Source organism: Eptatretus burgeri, chromosome 10 (genome assembly GCF_056783735.1).
Source record: "Eptatretus burgeri isolate ZD-2024b chromosome 10, Ebu_testis_v1, whole genome shotgun sequence".
In the NCBI taxonomy this organism is placed as follows: domain Eukaryota; kingdom Metazoa; phylum Chordata; class Myxini; order Myxiniformes; family Myxinidae; genus Eptatretus; species Eptatretus burgeri.
The window spans coordinates 28,634,862-28,658,183 of NC_140970.1; the positions used below are offsets into that span (position 1 = coordinate 28,634,862).

General features: G+C 44.0%; 1 protein-coding gene and 1 long non-coding RNA gene across 3 annotated transcripts in view; one reads left to right on the forward strand and one right to left on the reverse strand.

Annotated features, from left to right (window-relative positions):
* Positions 1-23,322, forward strand: part of LOC147018181 (uncharacterized) — a 36,775-nt gene that overhangs the window by 1,380 nt on the left and 12,073 nt on the right. The gene's annotated exons all lie outside the window — the stretch shown is intronic.
* Positions 9,449-23,322, reverse strand: part of LOC147018182 (POZ (BTB) and AT hook-containing zinc finger 1-like) — a 58,928-nt gene continuing 45,054 nt past the window's right edge. For both annotated transcript variants that reach the window (XM_085897611.1, XM_085897612.1), the window contains 3 exons: positions 19,633-19,696; positions 18,802-18,976; positions 9,449-18,698 (listed from right to left, as the gene is read on the reverse strand). In XM_085897611.1, the coding sequence (XP_085753737.1) occupies positions 18,235-18,698; positions 18,802-18,976; positions 19,633-19,696 (703 nt within the window). In that variant the 3' untranslated portion in view covers positions 9,449-18,234. The remainder of the gene's footprint in view (positions 18,699-18,801; positions 18,977-19,632; positions 19,697-23,322) is intronic.

A 23,322-nucleotide genomic window follows, 5' to 3' on the forward strand; every position in this document is an offset into this window, starting at 1 on the left:
CTTAAAAAGTCCAGTAGTCGGATACGGATCTTCAACAAACTCGAACCAGTTCGTCCTTGTCACACACCGAACCTGTCCACAACATTTAATCCCGATCCGTCCACAACTTTTTGAGATACCCTGTACACAAACAAACAAACGAGAAAAATACGTCGTGCAGAACACGATACTTGCAAAACCCACCCCCTCCCTCCAAAAGTTGCCATGGATACATCAAATTGTCCAATTTCATTAAGATTAAAATCCACAATATTAATCAAAGTTCAGGTCAATTGGATGAAAATTGATTATTTTTCAGATTAAAGTGATGCTTTTAGAAGTTTGACCTTGAGTTGACCTTTGACCTCAAAAATAGTTGCTTTCCCAATTCAGTGATGGACTATGCAAATTGTGTTCAACCTACAAGCTAATAAGATGTAAATTGACGATTTTTGATGATTTTAGAAGTTTGATCTTGAGTTGACTTTTTTTTTGTACACCTTGTCGAGGCTCGTGTGAGAGCGAACACACAGCAAGGGGGGCAGGAGGCAAGAGGGGCGGGAGAGAGAAGGACAAAACAGTGGGGAACAGAGACACTAGGAGATCTGTGGAAGGGAGAGGGATGGGGCAGGGAAGATGGGGAATAGGAGATGGACATTACAGGGACTTTGAGGAAGGAAAGCAGGGAATTTGAAGGAGGTAGGTTTGGGGTGGATTAACGGGGGTAGAAAAGATCAAGGTTTTGGATAGGGGAAGATAAGAGGTGGTGGTGAACAGCTGTTTTGAAGACCAAGAAGAACGGGATTGAACAGAGTGTGGGAGTTTATTCCAAAGGTGGGGAAAAAGAGGAATTGAAGGGTGAAGGTGAGCAGTGGTTCGTGATTTTGGTAGTTTTACGAGAAGGGGGTTGTTGGTGGACCTTGAGCGCCTTGTGGAAATATTGGAGGGTCATATCACAGACAGAGGGGGGGGGGGTGAGACGGGAGAGGGGACGGGAGAAGGTAGAAAGACCACCTGCCTGCGTTGAGAGAGTGAGAGACCCAGACTCAGCCTCACTCCAGAAGACATCAATGGTCTTAAATGCCTTGGTTTCCACAACGTGAAGCCGAGAAAGGTGGGAGGCAGGAGCACCAGCCCAGAGGGGACAGCAGTACTCCATCAGGCTGCAGACGAAAGTTTTGTAAGTGGTCAGGAACTCAGGTGGGCCAAGGAAGGACTTTGCACCATGGAGGATTCCCAGTCGGCGACTGGCTTTGAAGGCCAGGTTGGAAACGTGGCTTTCCCAGGAAAGGTCATAACAGATAGCTTGAATGAAGCTTGAATGAAAGGACTTCTTCCAGAGGATTGTTGAGAAAGTAGATGGGGGGGGGGGAGGGGGTTCCAAGTGGTCCTTTCGGAGAGACATTGTGAGAGTGTGAGATTTGTCAGGATTGCAAGATATGTTTCACGTGTTGGACCAGTTTGTGATTTTATCCAGAGTTGCAGAGAGTGAAGAAGCTGCTGCTTGTTAGTCTGAGGGATGACAGATGGTACGGCAGAGGGTGGAGTCATCAAAGAGATAAAGAGGAGTTTCCAGAGAGTCGGAGAGATCATTGATGAAAACCAGAAAAATAACAGGGCCCTGCATGCTGCCTAGAGGAACTCCAGCCTGAACACAAAGAGGGGATGAGAGCACTCCATTTAGGGCCACACGTTGACTGCGACAGGAGAGGAAGTCTATGAGCCATGAGTGGAGATGGCCTTGGATACCACAGGAAGAGAGTTTGGTGAGCAGGGCAGGGTGCCAGACAGTGTCAAAAGCACGTGATATGTCCAGGGAAATGGCTCTGATTTCATGACTGGCATTGAGGACCTCCATCCATTGTTGGGAGAGCAGAAGCAGCATATCCAGGGTAGAGTGACCTGGTCTGAAACCAAATTGATGATCTGAAATCAAGCCAGTGGAGAAGAGGAAGGATTTAATGTCTGAAGCGATGATGGATTCTAAAACCTTACTGATGATTGGGAGAAGGTTGATTTGTCTGAAGTTGCAGGGATCTGTTTTTGCACATTTTTTATGCAGAGCAGTAACGTTTGCTGATTTCCAAGCAGATGGCAGATGACCTTGAGCAAATGAGGGTGAATAGAACAGAGGGAGTGTGAGAAAGAGCAGAAGAGCATGTTTTTAGGACACATGGGCTGATGCCATCAGGACCAGTTGCAGAATCTGAGTTGAGGTTTGTCAGCAAGCTCTCCACCTTATCAGGAGAAAAGGACAAAGTCCGGGGACAGCTGGGTGCGACTGGGCAAGGTGGGTACAGAAAACGATGGGTTTTGGACACAAGATTTAGACGCAAACACGGAGTTTTCGGCATTCAGCCTTTTCACATGCGGTGTCAGCAGTGTGGCCATTTAAGCTGAGGGAGGGGATGGAGGGGGAACATACAACAGAAACAGTTTTGATTGGATGCCACCAGGATTTGGAGGAGGAAGACAGGTTTGAGAGTTCAGACTTGAGATTAGAAAGATGTTGTTTTCTGGCTCTCCTGAGGGTAGACACACACTTGTCCCAAGCTTTATGGAAGGAACTGAGATTACCCTCAATTAGATTTGCTTTCCATGAGGCAAAGGCAAGTCGTTTCAAGACAACTTCCTCGCAAATAGGATGTAAATTGACGATTTTTCAGTTGAAAATTGATGATTTTAAAAGTTTAACCTTGAGATGACCTTTGACCTTTTGATCTCAAAATAGTTGGTTTCCCAATTCAGTAATGTACGATGCAATTGCTGTTTAATTGTCAATTCAATCGGATGAAAATTGACAATTTTTCAAATTAAATTTGATAATTTTCAAAGTTTGACCTCGAGTTGACCTTTGACCTCAAAAATAGTTTGTTTCCCAATTCAGTGATGCCATATGCAAATCTTGTTCAAATTTCAAATGAATCGGATGAAAAATGATGATTTCAGAAATTTGACCTCAAGGTGGCCTTTGACCTTTGATCTCACAATCAATGGGCTTCTCAGTTGAGACGACCTCCCCAACTTGGTAAAGTTTCATGACGATCGGTTTAGAATTGTGACCTGTAGGTGACAAACATACAGACAGAATAACAAAATCGACTGACCAATATCCAGTACTTGAAAAATATTCGATTTGGAAAGTAACAAGAAGTTGACGTGTAGACTGTCGAGCACGATACTTGCAAAAATAAATAAATAAAGAAGACAAACAGAAAGGGGTGAAAACATAACCTCTTTCACCTTCGGTGGTGTTAGTTACTAGAACGGCGCTCGGGAGAGTGCATACCTCTGCCTCTGGCACTGTCATCGGATGCCACCTTTCCAACAAGTCAGTTCGTCAAATTTCTACCCTGCTAGAGCTGCCCCGGTCAACTGTAAGTGCTGTTATTGTGAAGTGAAAACGTCTCGGAGCAACAACAGTCACAACAAGCTCAGCCGCAAAGTGGTAGGTCACACAAGCTCATGGAACGGGGAACGCTGAGTGCTGAAGTGCGTAGCGCTTAACAATCGTCTGTCGTCGGTTGCAACACTCACTACCGAATTCCAAACTGACTCTGGAAGCAATATCATCACAAACACTGTTCGTGGAGAGCTTCATGAAATGGGTTTCCATGGCCAAGCAGCCACACACGCTTCACCATCTGGCAGTCCGACGGACGAATCTGGGCTTGGCGGATGCCAGGAGAACGCTACCTGGCCGAATGCATAGTGCCAACTGCAAAGTTTGGTGGAGGAGGAATAATGGTCTGGGGCTGTTTTCCATGGTTCAGGCTTGGCCCCTTAGTTCCAATGGAGGGAAATCTTAACGCAACAGCATACAATGACATTCTAGATGATTCTGTGCTTCCAACTTTGTGGCAACAGTTTGGGGAAGACCCTTTCCTGTTTCAGCATGACAATGCAAAAAGAGCGATTTCGGGAGAGGAGTGCGTTGATTGGGTGCGTCGCGTGTTGGAGCTGGGGATGGAGTCCAGTTGACTTAAGGAGTCCAGCTCTCCGTGGCGCAACGGATAGCGCATTGGACTTCTAGTGGAAGCAGCAATTTGAAGGTTGCGGGTTCGAGTCCCGCCGGCCTCCGCGGACACCAGCCCCGCGCGTGTGACTGTGGGCCAGGCTGCACGGCCATTGGCAGGTACCCCGCCGAACTGCAACCCCCCAGCTCGTCTCTCCTTCTCTGGCAGCGGGGCTCTTTTCAATAAAACATCTGTGTGTGTCTGAGTGTTTGGGCCCATCTTTTACGTAGAACTGCATAAGTGTTATAGACCGGGAGCCCGCGGGGCTGAGTTCAACCGAAGAGGGGAACAATTGCTGTCCTCATGGTAAGATGCCAGATGATATGCTCACCTCAGAATTCTGCGTCTGCCGGGACACTGCTGCTGGGTTGACATTCTGTGGTCAATATCCGTATCGCATAATCAGCGCTCACTCAACCTGGCAGCGGAACGGCCCCAAGTAGGTTTTTGATATTATTCGTATAGCTTGTAACACGGTATAAACAATGACAGAGGATTTCGCCACTGGAATACCGGTGACAGAAGCTAATTAGATGCCACGAAAATCACGCTAGCTCAACCGAACAGCGGAATTGCTAAAACCAACGCAGAATGCTAGTAAGGGGTCCCCTGAGGACAAAAGGAACACTGACAGACAACTTTGTCGCTGCGCCCCCAGGACAGACGCTCCCCAATTCAGGACCCTTTGGTTGCGCTAGCTCAACCGAACAGCGGAACAGCTAAAACCAACTCAGAATGGTAGTACCAGGTCCCCTCATTAGGTCGCCCGCAGGCGACCTGAGGTACTCGGTTGAATTTGGTCATACGACGAGTTTTCTATGTCTGTTTTTAGACTACTGTGTCTGAGATTGGTCAATCGAAGTGACGTCATGGAATCACCACGAGGCTACCAATAGGTCATCCAGGGATGTAGTCGGAACCGTAGACGATTTACAAGTCAGAGCGGAAACCAGAAGTGGAAAACGAAATTGAAATTAACTGAAAAAGACTGTTTTCAGCTAAATTTTCTCTTTTCCCTGCCAGGGAGCAGTCTACTGTGTGTGTAAAACATGTCTGGAGTGATTGTAAAACTATAAATCAGCGAAATTGCGTCCAAAGCACACAAATGATCTGGCACCCGACCTCGCTCGTGGTGAATATATATATATATATATATATATATATATATATATATATATATATATATATATATATATATATATATATATATATATATATATGCTGCTGCTGCCCATGTTAAATATAGTTTGAAACAAACATTATGGGTCACATGGTCTGGCAGCCACATTGGATTTAAGCTCAAACTTTAAAAAATCCTCTTCTGTCAAACCACTGTACCAATCGATGCAAAACTTTAAGTATGTCATCAAGTTTGAAGGTTTTATCTTTTATCCAACATAACTGGCAAACCATGTGACCTATGACAATATTGTTGTGAGCGGATGGCATCGTTATTGTAATGGGTGGTGTCATCATTGGAGCAGCGGCATGGGATGGTGTAGTCATTGTAACGGGCAGCATGCAATGGCATAGTTATTGGAAGGGGTGGTGTGGGACGGCATTGTCAGAAGATGGAAATCATTGGAACGGGCATCATCCGGGACCCGGCATAACTGCTCGCAGTTATAAGCAGCAGTTCTAATTAGAGTTTAATATTGCTTGCCACACATCACCTTAGCCTGTCTTCACTCTCTCGACCCTTCCTCCTGTTCTCCACTTTATGACGAGCTGTAGCTGTGGCTGCTCTGCAACGAGTTCAAAGCAGAAACGGAAGAGTAGATGACTTGACTGCTCAAACGTCCATCTCCTGACCCTCTGATGTATTACTGTTAAAACTAATGAATATTCTTTTTTGATAAACCATAAAATCAGTGACAATGATGCTCCAATGGATGATCCTCCTTGCACCATGAGGCGCATAACTCTGCTGAGGCTAGGCTGGGCTGCAGTTTCATTATCTAGGGGGCACATTCGTGCATGGATCACCACTCTGACACAGCATACACCGTTGGCTAACCTTTCCCAACAAGCTGGTATTCCTTTTGCTGACCTCAGAATAATGGCAGGTTGAGTCAATCTGACTGGCATTATTTGGCACACCTGGGGTTTGAACTCAGAACCTTAAGATCCTATGCCAAGTGCCTTTTAGTAAACATAGTCAAGGCTCATGGAAGCGCTAGAACACTGAACGCATCAGGATGCAACAGAACAAAAGGAACAATAGAGAGAGAGACTTGGATAAATACTGGGTGTGGGGAGGAAAGAGGGGAAGGTGATGACACACAGGGTGGACAAGATGGATACAGAAGCAAACACTTTGGAAGGAAAAGCTGGAAATTTGGAAGGTGGGCTTGGGGGTGGCAAGGGTGGGGGTTTGGGGTATAAAATGGGGTATAAAAGATCATGGTTTTGGATGGGGGGTGATCTGAGATGGTGGTGAACAACTGTCTTGAAGACTTCGATGAAAGAATGAGATTGAAGAAAATGTGGAAGTTGGTTCCACAGGCAGGAAAAAAGAGGAACAAATGAGTGGAGTTGAGCAGTGATTCTGGATTTTCATCATAAGGGGATTGATGTTGGACCGCATGCACCCTGCTGAAACATGAGGGGGAGGTGGTGGGGGGACAAAGCACAGAAAGAGCAGAGTGTGCAAACAAGAAAGAATACGGAAGAAGACAGACATCACCGAACTGTTTGCCATGGGAAAGTGATAGGCGCATAGTGTCAGCTTCATCGCTGGAGATTCCGATAATCTTGAAAGCCTTGCTTTCCATGGGGTCATGCTGAGCAAGGTATGAGGCAGGGGGGGGGGCAGCCCAGAGGGGAGAGTTAGTACTCCATCAAGTTGCGGATGAAGGCTTTGTAGGTGGATTGGAGTTCAAGTGTGCCAAGGAAGGACTTTGTACGATGCAGGATGCCCAGTCGACGACTGGCTTTGGAGGCCAATTTTGAAATGTGGTTTGCCAAGAAAGATCATGGCTGATAGCATTGGTCGACAAAATCGAACTTTTTTCTCTCATGAAAGATGTATACACACCTTTCTAGTCCAGTTTTGCACGCTGACTCCAAATCTGTTTTTGGTCGTCTTCCAGCACATCTACTGTTTGTTCTTTTTTGAAAGGTTATTGCTTTATAAGCAATAAACTTTCAAATTTGATGGTCTCATCACGAAAACTAGATGTGCAAGAGGAAAACCAAAAACAAATTTGGAATCGGTGTCCCAAGAGCTATCTTGCCCACTTACAATTATATCTGATGAAAATGACTTGTTGGCTCGTGTTGTGAGTGAGTGACTGAACTTTGTCAAGAGGATTATTAAGAAAGTAGATGGGAGGGCTTGTGGTCCTTTTGGAGATAGAGTAAGAGTGTGAGATTTGTCTGGATTGGTGGACATATTCCAAGTGTTTGACCAACTTGATATTTGTCCAGGTCTGAAGAGAGGGAAGAGGTTGCATCTGAAGGATGAGGGTGGAGGTGGAGGATCTGAAGGTGGAGTCGTCAGCAAATAGAAAAAAGGGATTTTCCAGAAAGTCAGAGAGATGGTTGATGAAGATCACGAGTCATGAACCCTAACAAATTACAAATTAGGTAACTGTTAATATGATAATGTGGTAGGCTGGATACAGAAGGCCTGCAAAGAACAAAGCAGTACCCTTTTGGGTCAGTACATGCTCAATCCATTTGGCGTAGTCCTGATGATGAAGCCAGACCTTGTGACAGCAAATTCTTTGTTTGCCCTCCAGCTTTCCGGCCCAGCTCTACAAGTCGGTCGAAAATGGCATGTTGTTCTGAGCATGCGCCAAATTTCCCCCAACTTTGACTCGGCTACCTTGTGTCCTCGCTTATTGCACAATCGCATATCACACAATCGCATATCGTAATTTCATTATTACGAAATACTGTGTTTGATTATCGTAAATATGTTTCACTTTATAATCGCAATGCCGGTATCACAAATAAAAGCTTTCAAACTGCGTCTCAGAAACAACCACCCGGGATGTGCATAAACGCACACATTTTAACTCCACTGTGCATGTGCTGTATAGTCGTATACTACTGTATTCCTTTCTCGCTTGCCACTCACCGAGTAATTTTACGGATTTAAAAAAAAAAAACAGACCTCCTTAATGAGTGACAAAAGATGAGGTAAAGGGTGCTTTAGCAGAGAGACAGATCATTTTACTGAAAGAGAAATGGCTGGTGTCGTTTTTCGGGGAGGACATTGGTTGAGCTGTCCTAAGCTGCAAATTCACGATGCGTCAGAGATATTGTATTCCGAGCAGAGCCGTATTTATGGCGGAGCCACTGGATCACGTGCTCCAGGGCCTCCACAAAATGGGGGCCTCCACATTTTTGTGAAAAAATTTTTTGTTTGAATAAATACCAACAATCTAATTTTTAAAATGGTAGTAGTTTGAACGAAATCAGGAATTTTTTAAAACTTTTATCTAAAAAAAAGGTAAATGTAAGCATACATATATTTTTTATTGATATACAGAATAATTTTACTGATAAAAAATGCTTTTGATCCCATTAAAAATCTAATAACAGTAGTTTTTTTAACGTAAATTCGTACAGTAAGCAACAACATATCTTACATGCAATATTACAGGAGGCCTCGACATACGTGCTCCAGGGCCTGGCCTGAATACAGCACTGGGACCTAAATACGGTCCTGATTCTGAGTATGGAACGAAAGACTTGCTGTATGAACGATTTTTGGGAATGTAACTCGTTTGTACACATTGGTTTTACTCTGAAAATAACAGAAAACACACTCACTCTCAATTTCCAGAATTTTCCATGACCGTCAATGAAATTTCATAACTTTCCAGGATTTCCACGACCTGGAAAAGGAAGGATATCATATCAACTGTGATGATGGATTCCATGACCTTGCTGATGATTGGAAGTAAGCAAAGAGGTCTGTAGCTAAGGGGATCAGTTTTTACACCTTTTTATGCAATGCAGTGATGTTAGCTGATTTCCAAGCAGATGGAAGATGACCGAGCACAAATGACAGGGTGAAAGGGGCAGAGAGATAGAGAGAAACCAGAAATGAGGCATTCTGCCCTCTCACAAGTGGAGTCAGCTGTGATAGCTTTTGAGGAGAGGGAAGGGATGCAAGGGGAGCATACTCCAGAGACAGACTAAACAAGGCACCACCAGGTTTTAGAGGGAGACAAGTTTGAAAGTTCAATCTTGAGGTTGGACAGATGTCATTTTCTGGCTCTTCTGAGAGGGGACACACACTTGTGCCTTAACCCCTAAATTAGCACCATGCTGCGATGTTCATATCACAATGTTTGAAATGTTTAGACGTTGGGTAAGAAAGTTGGAGCCCGTTAACAAAAACAATGGATAAATTGATTACAGTGCTTAAATATGCTCAATGCTCGAGATCAGGGTATTCCTCATGTAAATGACGTACCTTATTACAAAAACAAAAGGCAAAGAGTCAGTGATTTTATTTTTAATATTTGGGAGAACAAGGAAAAGCTAAACAGGTAGCCTGCACAATAAGGTTAAATACACAGCCTAACAGAAAAAGATACTTTCTTATATAATTGAGGATGTTGGAGGGAAAAAAATAAAATAAAAATATAAACTGTGGTTAAGGTAAGAGGGGAAATAGGGACAGAAGAGACCAATGTAAAAAGGAAGAGGGGTGTGGATACAATAATAAACTAAAATCGGCCAAATGTATCACAAGTGCCGTGCTGCTAGCTACGGCTAGTCTACCACGGTTCACAGCTACCAACAGCGTGCGGTACATTCCATAAAAAAGGCAGTAAAACACAATCCTGACAACACTAAAACAAAGGCTGGGGGGTGAGAGTTCTGGGCGTGTGTGTGTGTGTGTGTGTGTGTGTGTGTGTGTGTGTGTGTGTGTGTGTGTGTGTGTGTGTGTGTGTGTGTGTGTGTGTGTGTGTGTGTGTGTGTGTGTGTGTGTGTGTGAGAGAGAGAGAGAGAGAGAGAGAGAGAGAGAGAGAGAGAGAGAGAGAGAGAGAGAGAGAGAGAGAGAGAGAGAGAGAGAGAGAGAGAGAGAGAGAGAGAGAGAGAGAGAGAGAGAGAGAGAGAGAGAGAGAGAGAGAGAGAGAGAGAGAGAGAGAGAGAGAGAGAGAGAGAGAGAGAGAGAGAGAGAGAGAGAGAGAGAGAGAGAGAGAGAGAGAGAGAGAGACAGACAGACAGAGGAGGAGGGATGTAGAAAGGGAGAGAGAGGGAGAGAGGGGGGTTGAGAGAGAGAGAGGAGTAGAAATAGTGAGAGAAATAGAGACAGAGTGGAGAGAGAGACACACACACATACGCAAGATTAGAGAGAGAGGAGAGAGAAGAAACACATACAGAGTGAAGAGACACTCTATATATGTGGATGTATATATATATATATATATATATATATATATATACATATATATATATATATATATATATATATATATATATGTACGTACGTATGTATGTGTCAGAGATGTAGAAGACAGAGATGTAGATGAGAGAGAGGTTTAGACGAGAAGACAAGAGATATAGACGAGAGAGAGAGATACAGACAAGAGGTACAGGTTATATAAGAGGTACAGTGGATGGAACAGATATACAGAATAGGAGAGAGGGGGGGGAAAGATCGGTGGAGAAATAGAGGGATAGGTAGAGAAATAGAGAGAGAATACCGTATTTTCCGCTGGATTAACCGCACTTTTTATTGGCAAAAAAGGTAAAAGTTGGGGTGTGGTTAAAACACGGCTATAGGAAGAAAAAACCCTTTTAAAAACGATCAATGCTGAATTTCAATTATATTCCAAATTAACACTTTCGTCACAGTCGGAACTGCTGTTGAGCTCAATTCTGCCATTTAACTTTTGAAAGTCGGTTCAGGTGAAGAGTTTGTACAGCGTTTTATGAAGCGTGTACAGAAATTAAATGTCATGCTCGGAAATGTCTGGAGACACCTGGAGTTAAGGTGCATGGCATGGACTCCATAGAGCCTCGCGGCTCTGAAACACAAGAGACGAAGAAGAACAACACCTGGTCTCACGTCAAAAGAAGAATTATTCACAATTGCTGGAGTCCGATAACGGAGCATCCACCTCAAACAAGCTTCCCTCGTATGGCGTGTTCAAGAGGAAGACACTGCCCAAAGACAAGTTTCCAGCCGGCATCATTGTTCGTGTGCAGCAGAAGAGGTGGATAGACGAGGGACTTGTAGTGGTGACTATCTTTTTACATGCATAATGCTGACGCTGTGCTAAGAAATTCTGGATATAGCGGGACATGATTTCAAACTAGGAACTACCAATCAAGCCAGAGTACTTTTGTATACGAGGGCAGGAAATGGATTTAAAAGAAAGAAGAAGAACCTCGGTCGGATGGTGAGCTTTAAGAAATACCAGTGCTGCTCGGTTATTTTGGCTTCCTTTGGTTCTCTTCGTTTACCCTCGTTTCTATTTGTGGTTCCCAACTTGCTTCCCGCGGATTACTCGCGTCGACCAGACGAACTTTCTTACTTCGCAGGTCTTTGTGTTTGACCCAGGTTTTGAGGATCATGAGCTGCATCTTGGTAGAATCAGCATGGATGAACTTTCCTATTTCCTGGACTTGGTATTTTCATGAGTTGAAAATGAACATTTCGTGACGCGTTTCCCGCCGGGATTTTCGACCCGGATTCCGAGAAGCTTTGGCCACATGCACCATGGTTCTTTCCCGTCGCTACTTTGGCTAAGCGACTGCCGGTGTTCATCAGGAGGATGAGAAAGGTCGACCTTCCAATGGCCCGTGGCCTGATCCTCAAGGTGTGGGAGGAGATACCGTCGGACATCATCAAGCGAGCATTTCTGAAATGCTGCATCTCCAACAACATGGACGGCACAGAGGAGGACAGCATTTGGGAAGAGGAGGCTGCAAATGATGGTGACAGTGACGGGGACTTGCTCTACCCTGATTCGGACAAGAAGTCACATGCCCTCTACGACGAGGAAAGCATTGACGAGGATTTCCTCGGGTTTAGCTGAAAAACTTCATCAAACCCAAACAGCCCTTTTCAGGGCCACAAATCCACAAGAAATATGTATGATACTGGTATTAATCCCTTTTCTAGGAACAAAAAAATCCTCTTTATAATACAGTGGAACTTCCCATAATTGGCACTTCTCGGAGTTGGCAGCTTCTCATATTTGGTGGGTTTCGAAGGGTCCCGACCGAAGCTAATGCAATTTCTTATTGACAGAACTTCCCGAACTTAGCACTTCTCGTTTCGACCACTTGGCACCCAAAAGCCGGTCCCAATTAACCAATCAACTTCTCAGACTTGGCAATGAAGAAAACCTTCATGGTGATAGGCCCAATTAACAATGTAGGCATCGTTTAATATAATGACAGTTCGTCTCAAGTGTGCCGTTCTGAGTGGTGAAGGGGATGCTGTCAAGTTAGACACTGTAGACCAGTGGAAAGAAAGATTGCCCGGAATTATTGCATTGTACGATCCAAAAGACATTTTCAACCTTGACGAAAGTAGACAATTTTACCGAACTCTGCCAGACAAAACACTGTGCGTCCGTGGCACAGACTGCAAGGGCAGCAAATGATCGAAGGAACGCTTGACTGCGATGCTTTGTGTCAGCATGAAAGGCGAGTTTGAAAAGCCTTTGATCGTGTGAAGGTGTGAAAAACTCCACTGCTTCAAACACATGAACACAAAGACACTTACTGTCATGTGGAAAAGCAACAAACAAGCCTCGATGACCACAGCCCTATTCAAAGAATGGTTGGAGAAATTCAATGAGAAGATGAGGCAACAGAAACGAAACGTCCTCCTGTTCTTAGATAATGTCCTGCGTCACCCCGGTACGGAACTGAGCAATGTCAAACTTGTTTTCTTCACACCAAACTCAACTTCCCACTTACAACCTTTAGATCAAGGCATTATCAAGACCATGAAGACCCACTACCGACAGATGCTGCTCCGTAGGGTAATCAAAGACGGAGAGAACGGTCTGGAGAAAACACGCGTGTCCGTCCTCGATGCCTGCCTATGGGTCGCAGAAGCAGTCAAATGTGTGCATTTGCCGACAGTTACGTCCTGCTTTGGTCGCTCTGGTTTCATGGATACGTTCGCTGATGATCCAGAAGACGAGATGCCTTTGGCCGATCTCGTTCGACGGTTTCAACGTGCAACCGGGTCGGGAGACGATACTCTCATTGAATATGTGGCGTGTGACAATAAACTCATCACCAGTGACATCAACTATATGGAGGACGACAGTCACTGCCCGCTGATGATGACGATGCGGAAAACGAACCATCCCCGACAATAACGAGACAAGCGATTCAAATGACGGACAAGCTCAGAGACTTTTTTTTTCTACGAGAGAATATGCCCGATTATGTGCAGCTTATCGCACAGATGAACAATTCTTTGCAAGAAAAATTCGTGACTTCTTCTCGCCAGACGGACTTGATGTCTTTTTTTCATTCGCCAGGATAGCGAATAAAATTATTGTTACATGTACGTAATTTGCTAATCTTCAATAAACATTATTGTATATCTTGCTTTGGTTTTTAAATAGAAGTTATTGTACATACATCTTGTGTGTTAATAAATGTACATAAATTGTATAAATCACTTCACTGTTCCATTGTTTTTTTTTGTTGGTACTCTTGCGGGAAACTCTCAACTTCTCGGACTTGGCAACTTCTCGAAGTTGGCACTTTTGGGCCGGTCCCTCGAGGTGCCAAGCCCGGGAAGTTCCACGGTATTAAAAATAAGAAAGAAAAGTAAAAACTTCTTGCTATCCTCTCCAATCTCTTCAACTTCTTCAAAATGAGAATAAGACTGCTAGACAAAATTAAGCAGACATGGAAGAAAGCATGTTGATACCTCCGTCACTTTGTTCCACTCAAAGTTAATGTACAAACATATTTAGATCTAGATCAGAAAATAAAATGATCAATATATTAATTTATTTTTGAGGGTGAAAAATAGGGGTGCGGTTAATACACGGCCACGGTTTATACACCGGAAAATACGGTATAATGACGTGACAAAGCCGAGTCTTCGGCCAATCACTTTCCCATCGCAGACAGGTCGGAAGTCACCGTCTTCTACCACCTCATTTCTGGTCTTGCACCTTCTGCTCTTTCCGTGCTTTGTCCCCATCAGGATTCTGAAGGGTGGACGTGGTCCACCAACAACCACCTTCTTGTGAAACTCCCAAAATCCAGGATCATTGCCAACTTCAACTTATTCGGTCCTCTTTTTACCCACCTGTGGAACCAACTTCCACATTCTCTTGTATCTCATTCTTCCCTCCAGGTCTTAAGACAGCTGCTGTTCACCACCACCTCAGATCATCATCCCCCATCGAAAATCATGCTCTTTTCTACCCCCGTTAACCATCTCCCACCCTCCACAAGCCCACCTCCTTCCAAATTTCCATTTTTCCTTCCTGAATGTTTGCTTCTATATCCATCTTGTCCACCCTGTGAATCTCCCTTACTCATCATTCCTCCCCACATCCCTTATTACCTTCGCAAACTTTGTTGCGAAGGTTGTTTTGATCGCTGTGTATTTATTTATTTATTTGTGAATATGTGTTTGTTTGTTTGTTTGTTATTCGCATAACTACAAAAGTATTGAACTGAATCGCAGCAAATTTGGTGGGATGATTGGTTATTATCCGAGGACCATTTGATTATATTTTGGGAGCGATCGGGTCAAAGGTCAAGGTCAAGGTCATGAAAAGGTCAAAATCGTCTTTTTACCATAGCGCGGTCAATTTGTATCTAATTTGCATGCAACTAATGCCAAAATGTTTAGAATTCAATGCCCCATCTTGTGATATGTGACATGACATAATGACGTAATAACCATTATTAGCGGTTGGGAGTCAAAGGTCAGGGGGGGTCACGACATTGCAAAATGTGCGGTTTTAGTCATAACACGGTCAATTCTTATCCGATTTGCATGAAACCAACACCAAAATGTTGATTGTTCTGTTCCCCACACTCTAATACCAATTACAAAATTAAGAGTACAAAGGTCAAGGTCGAGGTCATGAAAAGGTCAAAATCGTCATTTTGCCATAGTGCGGTCGATTTTTATCCAATTTGCATGCAACCAATGCCAAAATGTTGTGAATTCAATGCCCAATCTTGTGATATACGATATGACACAGGAAATTTAATGTTTTTAAGCCATCATAACACATATGAGATGGCAGATGTGGTATGGGATTAAATACCCTCACAATCAACGGTTTCTGGGGGGGGGGGGAGCAAAATGTAGCGTTGGCGAAGGTATGCGCTTTACTGAGTGCCCGTTCTAGTTTGACCTAGTATCGCTCTATTTTGTCCATCAACCCTGCTGTTGGTGTTTTCCCCCTCTTTCTACTGTTCCTTTTGTTCTGTTACATCCTGACCTGTTCAATGTTCTCGCTCTTCCATGAGTCTCAACTTTGTATCAAAAAATAAAATGAGATGGAGTAACAGAGAAGAGAGAGAAGTAAGAAGAGAGGGGGAATGGAGCAAGAGTTGAGGAGAGGAGAATAGAATAAAGGGAGGGAGCAAGCGAGAAGAATGGGAGGAAGTGAAAGAGCATAGAAGGAGCAAGTGAGGGAGGGAGCGAAAAGAGAGGGTACGAGAAGAAGATGCGAGACACGCACATCGAGAGAGAATAATACATTGCCGGCATCTTACAAAATATTTTTAAAATGCAGATTTGTCTTCATTACACATGCCATCTACCGTTTACGCATCCCTACTACGATGTGTAACCGGCAAGGCCTATGTTGATATAACTCATGGTGTGATAGATTAATCATAAAACTTGTGGCGTAACTGGCGAACACATCACTTACACAGTCAACACGGGAAATGGTGAACCTGTGCGAATCATTTTACATCACCACCACACTATTATGCCAAAGCAATACATCATTCTGCATTGGGAATGGAAATGACAGCTGCTCGACACAGTTGCCAATGGTGTCATGATCGTGCCGAATAAAAAGTGATCTATCACAGTAACTAATGAATATTACATTCATTCAGAACAAAATCTTTGAGGTCTTGCATTCTGAGAAATTAAACTAAAAAATACATCACGTTGTTGAGTTGGTTTTAAATTCATGATTTAGAATCCTGCTTCTAATCTAACACAATAATTATCTGATATGATGCAATCATGATGCCCTTGAGCTGAGCTCACTTGAAAGCTAAAACATCTTAAAACTGTGTGACGTGGCCAGGCAACAAGGATATAAACCAAGCAGCTAATTCGTATTCTTACAAGCATCAAATATTTTCTAAAATTCACTTTCACCGTCTGAATTCGAAAGCGAATGTAATCAAACAACTGCTTTGGGATTGTCGTTGTCATCCCTAAACATGCGGGCTTACCCTTACATCTGCGGACTGTGGGGTTGAACTTACACCTGCAGGTTGTCGAGTTACCCTCGCACCTGCGGGCTGTTGGGGTTACCCTCGCACCTGCGGGCTGTTGGGGTTACCCTCGCACCTGCGGGCTGTTGGGGTTACCCTCGCACCTGCGGGCTGTTGGGGTTACCCTCGCACCTGCGGGCTGTTGGGGTTACCCTCGCACCTGCGGGCTGTTGGGGTTACCCTCGCACCTGCGGGCTGTTGGGGTTACCCTCGCACCTGCGGGCTGTTGGGGTTACCCTCGCACCTGCGGGCTGTTGGGGTTACCCTCGCACCTGCGGGCTGTTGGGGTTACCCTCGCACCTGCGGGCTGTTGGGGTTACCCTCGCACCTGCGGGCTGTTGGGGTTACCCTCGCACCTGCGGGCTGTTGGGGTTACCCTCGCACCTGCGGGCTGTTGGGGTTACCCTCGCACCTGCGGGCTGTTGGGGTTAGCCTCGCACCTGCGGGCTGTTGGGGTTACCCTCGCACCTGCGGGCTGTTGGGGTTACCCTCGCACCTGCGGGCTGTTGGGGTTACCCTCGCACCTGCGGGCTGTTGGGGTTACCCTCGCACCTGGGGGACGTCAGGGTTACCCTTACACCTGCAGGACGTCGGGGTTAGCCTTGCATCTGTGGGCAGTTGTGGTTACCCTTGCACCTGCGGGCTGTTGGGGTTATCCTTACACTTGTGGGCTGTCCTTAGAAAACAAAGTACACTTGCAGGTTTGCTACAAAGTTAAAATGCAACAAAAGGTTCAACATCAAACTTAAGGAGAAAAAAAAAGTGTCAAAAAGCTCTGCACCTGCACAAACAAAATCCTCGGCCTGAATCCGACGAGCCGTTCCTTCTCTCCATCCTCCTCAGCCTGAATCCAATGAACAGTCCATCTTCCCACCCCCTTCAGCCTGAATCTGACACTCCGTCCCTTTTCCCCTTCCTCAAAGATTAGCAAAAACACACAGTTGCTTTGTTTAAATTAGAAAACTGAATTAATTCAAGACAGTCAGTTGAACTTGTTACCTAAACTTTAGTGTTTTCTGAAACTTAGAACTTATGGAGCTCAGTCCATTTCAAGTCATAGCCATGCAGTTTCTCAGCCTGTGGCTGCAGTGTTTTACATGAAGGACCCACGATCGAAAATAGTTTTTTTGGCCAAATCTTGACCTTTTCATGCAAATTATCAGTGGATGACAAGGTAATTCTTTCCAGCCTTGGGTTACTGAACTTGGTATCTGGGACCACCATCTCTCGGAAGTTCTTGTTTACTATCAGAGGGCCTGCCGTGTACAGGCAGAAATCGTCACACGAATGGGAAAGTGATCTGAAAGGGGACTAAATGGGATATCATTTCCGCACCTTCAAATTAAATTTTACAATGGGAAAGATGTAAATGTTAAAAATTAAAAATAAACGTTCAGCTCAAACGGTTGCACTGATGAATCCAGAGGATTTTAGGATTCGAAAACCCAATGAAAAGCCAAGTCCTCCTCCTTCACAACCTCACTGTCCTATCGTTAAACACGTAAATGGGTTGCAGACTACCAAAGTGGTTAGCTTGAGGAGCAAAGGAATCACGGACAAATCGGAGGCCAGCCAAACCAACCTTTACAGCTCAATTTTTGGCCAGGCATCAGCAAGTCTTAGTGCCACCACTCAATTGTCCAGGTTAACTACTTTACTCCGAACCTACAAAGGACTGGTCAGGATAAAAGAAGAAAAGTCTACTTTTGTAGATGGAGTAAGTTTTTTTTTTTGATTGTTACCAAGCCTCATCTTAACTGCTAATCAACTGGCCAGATGTACCAACTGACTCCACTTTCTATGCTCACTGATTTGCCACACTAGTAGGCTGCCCTGGCTCTAAGCTGGGAGCTCCAGGAGCTGCATAAGCTGACTGCACCACTTGATATCCAAAGGTTTCCAATACTGACATAGGCCCGTGGCCCACGGTCGCCACAGTGGCAGCAACTGGCAGATAATGCTGCACAGGGGACGGCCCAAGGGTAAGCTCCGTGCCTGTGGCGGTCGCAACGACCACCGGAGCTCCCACCGCCGTCACCGCAGTGGGAGCGGCTGCCAGGCTTGCAGCAGCTCCAGCTCCGATGCCGGCTGCCCCCACTGTCAGGGCTGTCCCTCCGGTGCCGACCACGGTTGCCGCTCCGGCCTTGCCCTTGGCTAGGTGCACCTGCGTCAAGTGGCGATTCAGGTGAGACTTTGTCTTGAAGGTGGAACCACACTGAGGGCAAGCATGCTTCTTCTCGGGTGCCCATCCCAGGTGTTTGCATGACTCTGGGGACATATTTGAAATATGTGATTAAAAAGGATGAAACTATGAGGGCTGTTAGTCTTCAATAAATGCAAACAACCTGCAGGCAAGTAAAGCCACCCTTACCCTTGTGACAGATGGTACAGAGTCCATTATTTGTCCCTTCTTTATGCATCTTCATGTGGTCAGCCAAGTATGGGGTTGCCAAATGCTTTCCGCACAGCTGGCACGGCACACGTTCCTCGTGACGTGCTGAGTGGGCACGCAGCCGATCACGCGTCGCAAATGCAGCCTCACATGTCTGGAACAAACAGGTGCACACGTGCTGTGTAAAGGAAACTGTAAAGCGAGTTCAGGATCAAGTGAAAGATGGGGATGTGCAGGGAAGAGATTGTAATGGTTTGGGACAAGTGTGGAGGACAGTGGAATAGCCTGGGACAATTGGGGAGGAGGGAGATGAACTGTTTGTGATATGTGGGGAGGAGAGTTTAGCTGTTTGGGATATATGGGGAGGAGAATGGAATGGTTTTAGATATGTGGAGAGGATGGTTTGGGATATGTGAAGTTGGGGGGGGAGAGTGGAACAGTTTGGGTTACGTGGGGAGGAGGGAAGAATTGTTTGGGATATGTGGGGAGGAGGGAGGAATTGTTTGGGATGTGTGGGGAGGAGTGAGGAACCATTTGGGAGATGTAGGGAGGAGAAAGTAAACATCAGAGATATTTGGGGAGGAGAGAGGAACTGTTTGGGATACGTGGAGAGGGGAGTGGAACTGTTTGGGATATGTGAGGAGAGAAGAACCTTTGAGATATGTGGGGAGTAGAGAGGAACTGTTAGGGATACGTGGAGAGGGGAGTGGAACCGTTTGCGACAAGCAGGGAGGAGAGCGGAACTTTGTGGGATGCTCCGGGGACAGAGTGAAATGGTTTGGAATATGTGGGGAGATTTCAAAAACACACCTGGCACTTAAATGGTCTCTCAGTTGAGTGAACCTGCCTCACGTGATTATTCAGATGGTCAGGCCTTGGAAGCAGAAAGACAAAATTACTGTGTTGTCCTTCAATCATTTGAATCCTAATGTAAAGTTGTTTCCTAAACATGTTTGACTTATACAAAGATTGTTCTGCATTCATTACACAACAGAAACCATAACACTGTTGCACTCTATAAATTTAACAAAAAAAAAAAAACACATTTGTTACAACCAATGAAGATGAAACAACGCTCTGAGCAGTCTCCTTTAATTGAGTAACTTGTTGATCATGTAAGTCCTTTTGCTCTGAATGCCTGTCTGCTATATGTGTAAGCTAAGTTATAAAGAAAATGCTAGTTTAAGTTCAACCACGCTGGTCCTTGACTCGATAACCACAATCCCCCTTCAGGCGTGGTGATATACTGTGGAAAAAAATCACATCAGGGTACTTAAATACTACATGCTGTCCTCCAGGCCAGGGTTTATCTTTGACCTTCACCCATCACAATCAGCTGAGATGACACTTTATATGGTGATTATTATGATTATTTTTTATCAAGTAGTTACCTATTTTGCAAAGTCAGGTGTACGTACGTGCGTTATACCGATTTTTCAAAATATGCATGATCGGCCATAAATCTGTGAATTATAGTGCGACATTGCTAAATTTGGTATCAAAATCATTAGATTAATGAAACCTCTGTTAATAATCAATATATATATATGTATATATATATATATATATATATATATATATATATATATATATATATATATATATATATATATATATATATATATATATCAACACTATCACTGTGGTTGACGGTAAAATACAAAATAGGCCAAAATATAGCAAAATCTTGTTTTGGTTTCAGACCGAAAGTGTACAGTCGTTTCTAAAACTCCGTTAAATACCCGGTAAACGCTGACAATGTTTAGAGCACAACTTTCGCAGTTCATTTCCGAACAAAGCAGCACAAGCGAGTTGCTTAAATAATGTAATTTATTAATAAACACAACATAATGTTACCCACATATTTTGTATGGCTGTCAGAAAGCGAACAATTGCTGTCATTTGGCGTTAGGCGTGTTACGTTTTCATTAAACCCAATGAACAATGCTGATTTTGAAATCCTTCAATGGGAACTGATATTATGACTCATGTTCAGAGTAATTAATATTCGCCAATCAGCTCATTAACTGCACAGAAAAAGACATGCCTTGCCCATCCTTGCCTGATCATAGTCCGTGTGGGTGCCGTGATGATGGCGCATTACTTGTAGATGGGCTGTGGCGTTCCCACACATTACTGACATCATTTTATTCCACTAACGGGCGACACGTGCACCGGACAATTCGTCTGATTCATCATCATCCATCGTGGTGAATGAGTTTCGGCAGATGTCATCACTGCACATGCATGTACCTGTGCACTTTAACAGTTTGGATGTGCAAGTACATTTTGCCAGTGGCACAGTTTTTACATTTGCGGTACACAACGTCCATGAATTCCTGTGGTAGGGGGTCATCTACCATCAACTGTGGGAGCAATTTACCACTGCAATCAAGAATCCACACTGCACAAAGGCATCTATTTAGCAATGGACTGGACATAGTTTAGTGTGGACAGCAGACCTCATTGCTTTGTTCGATTAGTACATCTAGATGAATAATCACGGGGCCTGCTCTGCCATATCTCTTGCGAAACCTCCGAGAATTTTATTTTAAGAAGACTACCCTAAAGTGACAATTTCCGTGACTTGCGCCAGGGAACATATTGACAATTGCACATATTACTCCATGGAAATCTCTGGATATCATATACTGTATTTATACAAATGGACTACTAATAATTAGCATTTTGGTACAAATACATATTCTTCAATAAAAGATCACATGAAAGAGTGATATAATAGCATGAATATTGATAATTTTATCCCCATATATAGAAGCCTATTGGTCGATGACTAAAAAAAAAACAAAAAAAAACACATGACAAATGCATATTTGTATGTTTCAGATAACCTCAATCCCAGGGCATGGCAGCTATTAATATTATTTCATATTTAAAAAAATATTTAAGGTATGTTTCACCGATGCAACTTTCACTCATTATGCCGACAGGATGAAATGAATATTCTTATTACGTATTTTCATGTCATCCAGTGATATCATAAGATGGCTTATGTGCACAAAAAAAAACGGTTGCACAGAAGGCAAAGTCATTAACTGAACCGAATGTTGATGAAGCCAGTTCTAGTACTGACAGTGGTCCACCATGGAGAATTCTGTGCCGACCAACAGACACCATTTATTTTAAGAGCACATGCTTTATTTGTGAAAAACAAAGAGGGAGAAAAAGGAAATCATAAGTTCAGTTTCATTGAACTTCTGATGGACAATATTCAATTTGGGAGAAAGCACGAGAACTGGAGGACAGTGTGATTCTGCATCACATTCAATGCTGTGGTGAACAATGTATTGACAAGGTAGCACACAACTTCAGGTACCACGAGTCAGGCATGAAAACATACTTGAAACAGCCCGGTACACAGCAACAAAGTGGCGCAAGCATTCTGAGTAATAATGGCTTGAAGTGTCTGATAACCGATATTGATGACAAACTGTCTCGTGACAAAGACACTGTCATTTTCCTAAATGTCCTCTGTTCTAAATACAGAGATTGGTTGTTGGAAAATGATATGCTGAACACGAGCTGTAGATCCTCTATCCTGAAGAAACTACTGAATGAATACTTCATCAGCCATGGTGAAAAGGTCATGATAAGTTCCACAAAAAGGACAGTCCTCAATCACATGCTCATCCAGCATGTCGGTTGGTTATCGCCTGTCCAAGGTGGTACAGATGAAAAAGAATGATGATGATGAATGCGACGCAGAAGAGAGTGACAATGAAACTCCTTGCTCTGATGCTGCAAACATAGACTGTGAAAAGAAAATGATGATGCACCATTCAGCCAAAATGATACAGAGAGATGTCAAAGGTGAGGCACTGGAGATGAAGTAGCTGTGAAAGGCAGAAGATCATACAATTGCCATATTGTATGAAGCTGCTGCTGATTGCACTCCAGTTTCCCTCTACAACTACATCACCTGCACGATAATGAACGTTACTCCAAAGTTGAATGAATCGGGCAAGTGGAATTGAATGACAGTAATAATGAGAATGTCCTGAATCTTGTCCATGATATGTCTGCCACAATTGCAGATATTCCTCTGCCAAAGCACGTTAGCACAACGCAACATGTACTTAAACAGACATGAAGCATGGACGTGGTAACAATGTTAAATATATTTGACAAATATATACATGTTAAATAGTACATCAGCTCTTCTGTGTGGTCACGTCATGAGTGGGTATGACACAGCGAGTTACCCCTTCCGACGTGGAAAGTAAAAGGCGTATTGTTGCGAATCTGGAAGCCATGAGCACACAGACATTCAGGTTCCTATAGCTTAGTTATTTCGATAAGTATGTGTTTCTAGTTAGAATCCATCCCCTAGTCTAATGGGTGAATAAATGTAAATGCGCTGTGAAGTTATTTTAATAGTCAGGTTTTCTTTTATTCAACAACACCAACGATAACAACACCACGATAACAACTCCAAGATATGGGTTGCCACAGCCCCCACCCAACGCCGAACGAACTGAA